The 13,164-nt window shown below is 35.2% G+C and overlaps 1 protein-coding gene across 2 annotated transcripts in view; it reads left to right on the top strand.

Moving 5' to 3' along the window:
- Positions 1-13,164, top strand: part of Rock1 (Rho associated coiled-coil containing protein kinase 1) — a 139,930-nt gene that overhangs the window by 24,107 nt on the left and 102,659 nt on the right. For both annotated transcript variants that reach the window (XM_038329667.2, XM_038329666.2), the window contains exon 2: positions 6,995-7,076. In XM_038329667.2, coding sequence (XP_038185595.1) covers positions 6,995-7,076 — 82 coding nt within the window. The remainder of the gene's footprint in view (positions 1-6,994; positions 7,077-13,164) is intronic.

Here is a 13,164-nt window from a genome sequence, read left to right on the forward strand (position 1 = left end):
TAGCATTGACAGAGGTAGTGTAGTGGAATTTGTATTCTTAGGTGATTGTATGTATGGCTTGCTAGATACTATGCCTCCTGCATCTCTTGGGAAACTGCTGGTAGGAAATCAAAGTAAATCAAAGTAGGAATAAATAGAAAAAAGTCTTGCCTCCCATTTAAGATGCTCTTTTTAAAAGAAAAGCAGTTAATCACTATACCATGTTGGAGAGGATTAACTTTTTCTGTTGGCAGAAATGACTGACTTGTTTGATTTTTGCTTGTTAGATCTATTTTTTGTTTTATTTTGTTTGAGAATCAAAGTTGATACAGAATCCAGGAAAAGGAGATAGATCTGACTTATTTAGTATGTGTATGCTCATGCATATGGTTAAATGTATATGGGTGTGTGTTGCGGGGAGTCAGGACAGTTTGACAGGAGTCAGTTGTCTCCTACCATGTGAATTCCAGGGATCCAACTCAAATATCAAAGTCTTGGTGGCAAGCACATTTATCTGCTGAGTTCACCTTCTGTCCCCTGGATCACATTTTTTTTGAGGGGCGATAGGGAATCATTTTATATCAAATCTGAACAAAATGATCCTTTCATTATTACATTTCTTTAATTCTTGTTATTTTGTCTACCATAAGAAAAGGACTTGTTTTCTTTATTACATTTGTTTATTCATTGACTCATTGATTTTGTGTCTGGAATTGTTTAATGTGAAAAGGTTATACAAGAATAGTTTACTATATGTAAGAACAAATATTTTCACAAAAATCAAGAGATTAGAAATTCTTAGATTATGTTTTTTTCTTTAATGAAAATGTACTTAGACTATTTAAGACCTTGGTTTCTGAGCTACTATATTTTGTGATACTGATGCTGTTCAGGAAAGCCCATGCAAACAGGTTGATTGTATTGTTTATAGATGTGTCACTTGTTCTCAGAGCAGTGCCTGGCCCATTGTAAGTTATATTATTTTGTGTTGTTCCTGTTGTTCCCGACCCTTGCAGTATTTCTGAACTTCAAATGAAAGTTCACAAGCTAGTAATGCTCATTTTTATAAGATTTGTCACATTTATTTAATCTTTACAATGGTTTTATGGATTAAGTGAAACATATTATTGCCACACTATGAATACAGTTACACCTCAGAAAAGGTTGTGCTACCTAATAGCATATATATAGCTAGTAAGTGGCAGACTTGCTGATATTTATTATGTAGTCCAACAGGAAGAATGTAACTATTTAATGTGCCTCAAAGATAAGTAATTCCTGTGGGGAGTAGGAAAGAATACTTGGCACACAGAATGCAATAAATGAAGAATTTTTGAATAAAATAGGCATCTAAAATTTTGAGTGGCAAGGGGAGATAAGAAGTCATAGGGAAAAGACCTTAGCAAATATTTATTTACAGGGTTGTGGAAATAAGTATTGTGATACTTTATCTTAGAAACAGTAATCACAAACTGACCACAGGAGGGGCTGGTGAGATGGGTCAGTGGGTAACAGCAAAGCCTGATGACCTGAGTTTGATCCCTAGAGTTGATGGTGGTGAGATCTGACTCCCATACTTTGTCCTCTGACCCCCACAGATGTACCATGCTGTGCACACACTAATGAGTAAGAAATAAAATTTAAAATCATTGAAAAAATTTGATGAGATGAGGAGTAAAAGTGATATCTGTCTGAACCCGCGGTATATTAATGAGGTTAAGATAGTTGCCTACTGAGAACTGAGCTGGCTGTGGAAACAGCAGGAGAGAATCGAGTGGAAGAAAGGCAGTGACCAGGCCTGAACATTTTAGAGAAACAAATAGCTGTCATGTCTGTGTAATTACCTTGAAAAACCCTTGTACCTAGAATGTGGTTATGTGTGCCATCTCCAGTGCATTGACTCAGTGCAGAGCAGCCACATGGGGAGGTTTCGTACTTCTGTTGATTTGTGTTCCTTGAGGTTCTCCTTTACTAGATGTCCTTTACTAGAACTTTAGTAAAGCTATTTTGCAGATAGAAAAGTTTCAAGAAGATAAAGTTTTTGGTGTGGATACAGCCATTGTCATTTAAGGAAGTTGTGGTATTGGCAAAAAGAATTGGAGCAATGTACTGCTGTACTCTATTCAGTTTGTGTTCTGGGTTTCCAAATGGTTGACATTAGGCCGCTACTGCTGTAACTTAGACGTAGGAACAAGCAAAGAGTTGAATGTGGAGGTTTGTAGACTATCTGATAATCTATAAGGGTTAATTTTGTTGCTTGTAAAACTTGTCTTCTGGAGTGTAGGCTTAGGTCATCTGCCATCACTAGCCTTTGACCATTTTGTGGATAAATTTTCTATTACATTGAGTGGTGATTTTCCTTGCTATGGTTTGTTGACATCATTTGCTTCTCTGACATTGGCTATGTATGAATCATGACTGTTATTGCTGAAGGTATTCATTATAGATCCTGAAAATTCAAATTTAGGATGATCCTGGCTTTCTAGTAAGATGACATGATGAATAGCAGCATGGTTAGTATTCCAGTTTATCCTGAGGAAGACAAATAGACTTTTAAATACCCCCCCGCCACACACACACACTCACAAACCACCTACTAAAATATGGATTTGTGTCTGTAAAGTAAGTTTAAGTAAGCTATGAAGCATGAAGCTGGTGTTGTGAAGAAGAATAATGGTGAAGAGTTATGGGGTGATGATTAATGACACCATCATGCATACCATGCAATATTAAATAATAGTAACACATTACCAAGTTTCGGTAAAATAAAATAGGGAGCACCTTAGTTTTCTTTTATTGCTATGACAAAACACTATGACCAATAGCAACTTGGAAAAAGGAAATTTTTTTCAGCTTGTAGTTTATAGTCCGTCATTGAGGGAAGTCAGAACAGGAATGAAAGCAGGAACTTGAAGACAGGAACTAGGCCATAGTGGAATTCTGCTTACTGGCTTGCTCTTTAGTCTCATGTTTAGATAGATACAGTTCTCATGTTTAGATAGATACCCTCCGTGGACCACCTGCCCAGGTGTGGCACTGTTCACAATTTACTGGGCATTCCCACATTAATCATTAATCAAGAACATGCCCTACAGACTTGCCTACAGGGCAGACTGATGGATCCATTTTCTCAGTTGCGGCTCCTTTTTCCAGATAATGCTAGCTACTGTCTATCTGACAAAAAACTAAGAGAGGATGATTATAGGAAAAGTTAATATTGTTTTATTTGGTAAAGAGTTTACTGTCCTACACTGAACAAGGTCTTGGAATAGGACAAAAGATTCACCACAAAGAGGGAACTTGCTGGGGGTGGGGTGGGAGTGGGCATCATGCAAGTATAAGGAAAAGATGTATATTTGAAGAAGAGATAATGGTCCTAAGACAGAATTGAACATTTATTTGTTACAGTTAAGTATGTGGTTATGTGTAGGCTTGTTTGTATGAATGTATCAATTAGAAACACTTATGTTGACTAGATATTGGAAACTTTTATGTGTGTCTGTGTTTCTGTCTTTGGAATTTGCTGGTGTGTGATTATCTATTGCCTATGGGTGTAACTGACTTTCTTTGGTTGGAGTTTTCCTTCAAGTACTTTCTGTAGGGCTGGATTTGTGGATAGGTATTGATTAAATCTGGTTTTGTCACGAAATATCTTGTTTTCTTTATCTATGTTGATTGAAAGCTTTGCTGAATATAGTTAGTAGTCTGGACTGGCATACATGGTCTCTTAGTGTCTGCATGATGCCTGTCTTCTGGCTTTCATTGTTTCCATTGAGAAGTTGGATATACTTATGATAGTTTTGTCTTTATGTGTTACTTGGCCTTTTTCCTTTGTAGCTTTTAATATTTTTTTATTCTATATGTTTAGTGTTTTGGTTATTATATGGCAAGGGGACACTTTTTTTTGGTTCAGTCTATTTGGTGTTCTGTAAGCTTCTTGTATTTTCATAGGCATGTCCTTCTTTCTCAGCTCATCCTGCCATTTGTTAGTTGTTCATCAAGTTCTTTTGCTTCTTGTCTCCACTCAGTTTTAATGTTTAGTTTGTTATCTAATTGTGGCCTGTAGTTTTACAACATCACGAGCATCCTCTTCATTGCTCCTTTTCCTTCTGTGTCTTCTAGTGCTAATCATCATCTTATTTCATTGCAAGACTTTCATAAATTAAAGATGTCATATGCCGCTCTCCTCCTTCCTCTTAAACTCTTGTTTCCACATGGGTATTGGAAGATAAACACCCAAATTCCTAGCCTGGTGTGTCATACTTTAATGTTTCCTTACCCATTTTTCAGTTTTACCTCCTCCACGGCCGTCTTACCCTTTCCAGTCAGAAGCACTCTTTTTTTCTCTAACTCCTTGCTTTCCCTCCTTGTTTGACCCTATCTTCAAATTACTCCTGCTAGGTTTTATCTCTACGAGTTTCTTTCTTTTTTTTTTCTTTTTTTCTTTTTTTGGTTTTTCGAGACAGGGTTTCTCTGCAGCTTTTTTAGAGCCTGTCCTGGACCTAGCTCTTGTAGACCAGGCTGGCCTCGAACTCACAGAGATCCGCCTGCCTCTGCCTCCCAAGTGCTGGGATTAAAGGCGTGCGCCACCACCGCCCAGCCCTCTACGAGTTTCTTAAAGCCCCCCAAATTAGGCAGTCCTTTCTGTTAATGTAATTCCTACTTATAGTTGGTAGATATTTTATATTTACTTTTTTGCTCTACTTCTGAACTCTTTTTTAAAAAAGATTTATTTGTTTGTTTGTTTGTTTGTTTATTAAGCATACAATGTACTGCTGGCAGGAAGGCACTAGGTCTAATTACAGATGGTTGTGAGCCACCATGTGGTTGCTGGGAATTGAACTCGGGACCTCTGGAAGAGCAGCCAGTATGCTCTTATCCTCTGAGCCATCTCTTCAGCCCCCTATTTCTGAACTCTTGAGAGACAAGTTTTCGGTTTTTTCTTCTACGGTTTCTGTACATGAAAGGAGACTGATATATATATATATATATATATATATATATAATATATATTTATAATAAATATTTAACTATACGTAATATTATATATTATATATAAATACATGTAATATAATATGAATATATTATATATAATATATATTTAAATACATCATATTTATATATTCATATATTATATATTGTATATAATATATTATATGTAAATATATTATATACAATATATAATGTATATTTAAATATATTATGTGTGATATAATTAAATATTATATATTTATAATATATATAATATATTATGTATTATATATGATTATATAATAGGCCTTTTAAGAAATTTAGAATTCATTAATTTTTATTTTTAAATTTTTAGTTTACTTTTATTTATGTGTATGTGCAGCATGTGTGTACAGGTTCCTTCAGAGGCTGAAGAGGGTATCAGGACCCATGAAACTGGAGTAACAGACCTGATGTAGGTGCTAAGAGTTGAAAGAGGTCTTCTGGAAGAGCAGCAATTGGCCTTAACCACTAAATTTTGGAGGATTTCTTACTCTGCTTTATGGTTGAATATTTACATTGCTTGTATTGAACTGCTTTTCTACTTTATCAGAATAGAAGCCTGAACTCTTTACTCAAGTGTCTTAACTTTCATTAGCCTTAGTTGGTGTATGCTTTGATTACACTAGAATATCTTTCCAGGAATTTTATTTCTTTGACTTAACATAACTTGGATTTTGCCTGCGGGTGGCACTTAAAAACATAAATCATCCCATCTTAATATAGAATTAATATATTTGATGGTGGGGCCAAACATTTAGTGGCCTGATGCAGCTAGTAGAGGTGACCAGATTTTCATTAATATTAAATATGTTACCAAGTTCAGTGGTCAAAAATGATAGATGGAATTGCTAATTAGTGAAGATTTTAACATCATGACCTGAGCTTTCTCTTAAAAATTTATAATTATATGACTAAAATGTGTATTTGTCATTCATAGCAATAGGGAGACAACTATGGACATAATAAAAGAAACATGGGAATATTCAGGGTTTCACATGCTTATCTTAGTCTCACAAATCAGATGCAAGTAGATATATAGATAACTACTAGTTCTCATTTTACAGTAAAGAAAACACAAGCTCAAAAAGGTTATGTGATTTGTATTCTCAGTAGCATGTAAGTACAAGTATGTTTTCCTTTGGATTGTAATTACTTGATTTTTTTTCTTTTTTTAAAGCTAGAAAATACTGAGACATATCTGGAGTTCATTACTTTATTGAGATGATCCAAAAATCATTGTTCTCTATTACTAATAAGTACATAAACCACATTGACCGAAGAGCAACTCTTTGTAATGAAGAAATTTTAGGATTACTTGAATGTGCCTTCTTTTATTTCACATAACAAGATATAGTCTCAGTACAAATTTTCCTTTGCTTATATAGATTGCTACACCTTCACATTGCCCAGCATTTGCTTATATATTTAATAAATATCTAATTTTTAAAAGCAAAAGGCTCCTATTTCTCATTTCCTGTTTGTTGTCCTAGAAGGTGCTTTAAGAGAGAACGTAAGCCCTGTGAACACTTGTTATGTTTTTATAATTAAATATGCCTGTACCTTGCATATGTGATTATGTATCATTTGTATTAAATTTTATGCTTCATTCAATATTATTTGGTTTTCATTAAATTTATGCTTCATTAAATATTAGTTTATTATTATTACTCTAAAAATTTATAATCACAAATATAAGTTTGCTGATCACTTGTGAAATGAAGATAAATTTAGTAGTAAAGATAAGTGGAATGTAAAATCTTGTAAAGAGATTATATGAATCATAATCATATGCAATCAACGTGGTGATTTTCCTCTTCCACTGACTGGAAGATTTAGAAAGTAAAAAAGAAAATATTTACATAAAATACAAAAAAGAACTTTTACTACTTTTGTAACCTTGTAAAGGATGTTAAATGAACACAAGGTGTATTGAAGAGAGGATATGAAATTCTAAAATCAGAAAACATTCTGTTTTGCTAACACTACCTGTTTGTTCCTTTAGGATGGATTGGATGCTTTGGTTTATGATTTGGACTTTCCTGCCTTAAGAAAAAACAAAAATATCGACAACTTTCTAAGCAGATGTAAGTACTTGCTGTAGAGTTTTATGTTACTGTGCGTGTAACTGTGTATCCAATTATTCACATCCTCTTCCCCTTTTGTTGAATTCTTTCTGTTTTGTCAGTGAATTCTATGTAATATTAGTACAAAGATTGGCACTACCTGTTGTACTAAAGCCCCACCTTGTGAGTGAGATTTTAGAAACTAATTTAGGTGCCTATCATACATACTGATAAGTAAAAGTCACAAATGGGGGCGTCTAACAGTAGTACAAAAAAACCCAGTGTACTTTAACATATTAACACATTAATAAAGAAAATGTATATCTTAGTAGATACTGAAAAATTCATATTCACAAATATCTGGTGAAAGAAACTTGTTTATCTCAAGAAAGGAAACCTGTAATTCAGGTTTTATTCTTCTGTGCATGTGTGTATCCAGTTTTCCTAGTTTCACATGTTGAAAGGCAATATTTTTTCTAGTGTCTGTTTTTGGCATGTATCAAATACTAAGTCACTGTGTGTGTGAATTTATTTCTGGGTCGTGTGTCCCATTGGTGTAGTAGTTTGACAGTCTTACGCATTTAGTCACATGAGTTAGGAGGCACAGTCCTGGTTGTTTATTTGAGAATGGGGGTAGAGTGAAGTAGTAATTATGACTGTATTAGAAATATCATAAATACTTTGCAGTACCACATTTATAATTATTTACAGATTGAAAAGCTTTCTTATGGTCAGATGTGGAGGCCCATGCCTGTAATCTTGCAGTTGGGAACCCTGGATTTGGGTCCATCTTAGAATATGTAGTAAGGAAAGAGCTTAGAGGCAAAAAGCTTAAGAGAAAGAGTGGACTTCTGCTGGACATTGACTTTGAGGGATTTACTTAAGATAGGAGTATTGTGTCGTTAAAGGTGAAGAGCTCAGGTTTGTCTCTCATGCTAGAAAATATATAATTCAACATACACACAACCTGGCAGTTGTCTGTGTGCTTCTTTGTTTCAGCTTAGTAATATTAAGTGTATCATAGTGAAAATCAGTGAGAGGTTGGTGGATGATGTAAGGAAAAACCCACAAAACTGAAATATGTCTTAATTTCTTTTGTTGTATTAAGATCAAGACATCAGAAACAACACAGAAGGAAAGGGTTTGTTTCAGCTTACAGCTCCACATCACAGTCTGTCATTGAAGGGATTCAGAACAGGAACTGATGCACAGGAGGTAGAGAAGTACTGCTTACTGGATTGCACAGCTTGGTTTTTCATATCACCTAGGACATCAAGCCCGGGGGGTGACAGTGCACACAGTGAACTGCACCCCCTCACATATCAATCAAGAAAATGCCCTGGGGCTGGAGAGATGGCTTAGCAATTAAGAGCATTGACTGTACTTTAGAGAACCTTGGTTCAATTCCCAGCATCCACTTGGTGGTTCATGGCTGTCTATGGCTCTAGTTCCAGGGGATCCGATACCCTCATACGTACATGCAAGCAAGCAAAAACATCAGTGCACATAAAATAAGAATATATCATTTAAGAAAAGAAAAGAAAATGCCCCGCAAGTTTGCTTGCTCAGAGGCCAGTTTGGTGGAGACATGTTGCAAGGGGCTGCTCATGGACCTCCCACACCAGAGACATTCTCACTTGAAGTTCCCACTTTCAAATGTCAGTCTTACATGAAACTAGCCAGCCCAAATACTGTGTTGTAGAGTGGGAGAATATTAGATACTAGAGTATATGTTGAAAGTAATTAGGAAAATGCATAATTGATAAATGGAATTAAAGCTTGTTGTTTTGCCAAACTAAGTGTAGCAGAAGAAGCAAAATACATGTAAGAGAGTGATTATCTAAGCCTTTAAAGAGTTAAACCAGGAGAATATTGGAGAAATCAGTAAACTAAAAAATTGTCTAAGTGACCTAAGAATCAGTAGACATACAACCATCTCATTTACAGTGAGAGGTTGTGTATGGAGATGGCATCTGACTTCGCCTATTTTGCTTCTTGGACCAGTAATCTAAGTAGGATGGGAGAGTAAGGGTTATCACTTGAGAACTGCAAAAGTGATGTCCTCAGATGAGAACTTGGTTTCCTTAAAGCCCAAGCTAAGGGTAATATGTACATCTTTAAATAATCAGAAAAATTAGAGGAATAATATATCATGATGTGAAATGATATGAAATCCATATTTCAGTGTCTGTAAGTAACAGTTTTATTGGGACATTGTCATGCTCAGCTTTTTGTTTGTTTTGTTTTATTTTTTTGAGACAAAGTTTCTCTGTGTAGACCAAGCTGGCTGTGAACTTAGAAATTCACCTTCCTCTGCCTCCTGAGTGCTGCGATTAAAGGCGTGCACCACTGCACCCAGCACCATCTCAGTTTTTAATGCCTCATTTATAGAAGCTTTGTGCTATAGTGGTTCAGTTGGGTAGTTGTAACAGAGGCCATACGTGACCATTTAGTGTAGTGTAAATCATACTGATATAATTACAAGTTGTATTTTGAGTGCCACATGTATCATGTTTTAACTTTTATTTTAGTACATACCTGTTTGTTCAAACAAGAATAGAAAATGTACTTTAAATGTCCTTTTGAGGCATGTTGGAATATGGGTTGTTTTATCAAGTTAGATGGTAAAACATTTTTGTTGTGTAGTTGACATGCTGAAGAATATAGTATCTAGTGATATTATCAGACTAAATACTAATACTCCAACTCAGAGGACAGCAATAGTTATAGAGAACCAGAGCACTTAATGTGGAATAGTCTCATCACAGTAGAATTTCTTCACAAAAATGGAAAGAAACAAGACTGCAATCTTTAATAAGTTTGCTACTGGCTTATTTTACAGCTAAACAGAGAAAAGTTATTCACTAATGATATGTGATTGACGGCAACCAAACATGTACTGAACAGAGAAACATGTTCTTAACACTGTTGGTTTGGGGGTAGAGTGCTTTCCTAGTATGTACAAGGACCTGGGATCAGTCCCTGTCTGCCACAAAAAAGACCATTAGAATTTTGACAAGAGCAATTGCTCAAAAAATTAAGGAAAAACAAACAGCTGCTAGCTACATTTTAAAAGGACAGTCTTGGTGAGGGTCTTTGCTCTCCCTGCCTCCTTTTGGTTATCTGAGTCCCTTATGTAAAAAATAGCCCAAGCTGGCCTGAAATACGATCTTTTTGCCCCATCCGTTCAAGAAATGGGATTGTAGGCATGCAATACCATGTTCAGTTTTGGCTTCAGTTTATTGGAGGTACCAGTGCACCTTAGAAATTATTCTGTAGATGTCTTTTGAACTTGTAGACTATAGAAAGTTTGGCCTTATTTCCTTTATAATATACATTATAAAATGAAATGAACATAACTGCTTACTTATTCTCTTTTCTCTAGAACAGTGGGAATGGAACCACAGGGGTCTCCCTCCCCCGAGGCCATGGAAAAACACAGATACTTACATTATGGTTCATAACAGTATCAAAATTACAGTTATAAAGTAGCAACAAAATAATTTTATGGTTGGGGATCACCACAACATGAAGAAATGTATTAAAGGATTGCAGTATTAGGAAGTTGGGAACCACTGCTATAAAAATGGCCTGCCTATACCAGGGATCCTATTTCTTCTCATCTTTAAGTATAGTATCTGCTACTTAGTGACTATGAGTAAATACTTGTCTTACATATGATATTCTTAATTCTTATTCTTAGATCTGGTTCCTTTATAAGTTTGTCTACATTATATTTGTACCCTAATGTTGGTGTTTAGATATTAATTATGATTGTTATAAATCTTATCATATGCTGGTAGTGAGAATAGTCATGTTTTAGGATGTTCTGTTAGCATAATGTAACTATAGAGCCCCCGAAGATTATTTATGTGTAAAGGGCAGGATGAATGACTAATATTATAAGAGGGAATCATTTATCTTGGATTGTTACTACATAACTATGTTAGAAAACAGAATTAAAGTTAGGATGGGCCGAGTGTAGTGGTGCACATACAGCCAGGGTTGCATAGTGAGATCCTGTCTTAACCCCCGACTGCTTCCAAAAATTATAAATAAAAATAGAAAGGTGTTGTGCATGTAATGCAAATTATCATACCTGTCATATTATCATATCTATCGTACTGTTTTTTCTTGACTGTTATGGAAATTTCAGTGAAGATCAAGCCTAAGTTTCCTGTTGATTGAGTTTACAGATCCAGTAAAATCCAGTCATCTAAGATAGGCTTGGAAATTTTTTCTTTTGTTTGTACTGTTGTTCACTAAAAAAGAAGCATAAATAGTATCCCTCCACCAAGGAGTGCTTTGTTGAGTTTTTAAATCCTGAGGTAAGGTGGGTAAGTAGTCGCAACTAAACTCTGCAGGTTGGACTTTACTCTTTAAGTCTGTGCTTAGTTCTAGTTGTACCCTTGGTGAAGTAATCTAGGGTAGCAAGGGCCATAGAAAACTGAGTTTGACTCAAAACTGTTGCCCAGCAGACCTTTATACTTGGTAGCATGCAAGCCTGTGCTATGACAAGCTAACTAGTCAAGGAACTAGGAGGATTTTAATTGTTTTCTGTGCCAGCCATCTCAATACTTTGCAATTTTTTTATGGTTCTAAACCTTCTATAACTAGAGTCTGGTATACTTTTTCAAGTGTGACTGGCCATTCTACCCAGTTTAGGATTTCCTTATTTCTCTTGTAGAATGTAAAAATGCTTTTAAAATTCTCCCCATCCAGTCTTATCCTTACTGAATTTATCTTTAACATTCTTCAGAGTAGTTTAACTAAAGTGTAGGTTTGATTACACTTATTTGCCTGAGTTTCTTTTTGCAGCTTCCAACCCATGCTAGTTGTTTTTAAATTGTGCCTTGATTTTTATATTTTGAGCTGCCTAAACCTGTAATCTGGTGGGGGGGGGGGGTAACAGTTTCCTATCATTAAGTGATAGCTTTCTTTTCTTTTCTTTAGAATTTTCTTTATGTGTTGCTTGCTTGTTTTTCTTTTTCCTTTTTCTTGTTTTGACTGGCCTAGAGTTCACTGTGTAGACCAGGTGGCATTGGTCTACTCACAAAGATCTGCCTGCCTCTGCCTCTGGTATGCTATTAAAGATGTGTGTCACTAGAAATAATAGTTTCTAACTACTGACTTACAGGCAAAGTTCAGGCTCCTTAACCAGGTTGAGGATCCCCAGCCTCTTCTGCCACTTTAGCACAAGCATACTAGACTAGCAACAGAGCCCTTGTGTACACAGTTTCAGCATTCTATCACTTAAATGTTCTCTCTTTATGATCTCACGTGGCTAACAGCTGCCTTTCATTTCAAATGTGTTTCAGGTGTCATTGTCCCTAGATAGTTTTTCTAATCCTTTTTCTCCAAGGCAGGCTTTAATTGGTGTCCTCTTAGTACTTGAGAGACCCTGCTTATCTCTTTTATTTTATACTGTTTTGAATTAGGTTTTTCATTGTTTCATTCACTAGCATTTGACCCTTTAAAATCAGTAATAGTGCTACTAGTAGTTTTGCCATATCTCTAGTGATTACATTAGAACCTGATGTAGAGTAAGCACAAATTATTTGTGTAAAAGATTGGTTGAATAGTATCTGTATCTCTATATAGTACCATCTTGAAGTACCTAGCAAGTTGATAAATTTATCCTTGTGTAGAAATTTATTAACATTGCATGTGTCTGTTGGCCATAACTTACACCAATATTTAAGTTTGAACATATATTTTAACAGAAAGGCAAGAATATTATAGCTACCTTTATTAGAAAGTAGACTTTAATCATTTTTTACATGCATGAACAACATGAAATGAAAAACTTTTTCATGCAATCTCATACCAGTGTTGACCCATATGGATTAAAATAGCCTTATTTTAATCCATGACCAAATTAGGAGCTAAACTATCTTCCCAGTGGGAATTTGTAAATTGTCGTCATCTCTAGCATGACATGTTTATATAAATAATTTCAGTGATCCCCACTGCATGTCTTAAAATCTAGCTTCAAATTAATGGTATAATTACAAAAATTGCCGGCTAGAAATTTAATTTTAATTCTTTTGTACATATGGCTTTGATATTTTGAATTTGTATCTTTTTAAAAGGATTGCCTAAATGAATT

This window comes from Arvicola amphibius, chromosome 5 (genome assembly GCF_903992535.2).
Source record: "Arvicola amphibius chromosome 5, mArvAmp1.2, whole genome shotgun sequence".
NCBI classification, from domain to species: Eukaryota; Metazoa; Chordata; class Mammalia; order Rodentia; family Cricetidae; genus Arvicola; species Arvicola amphibius.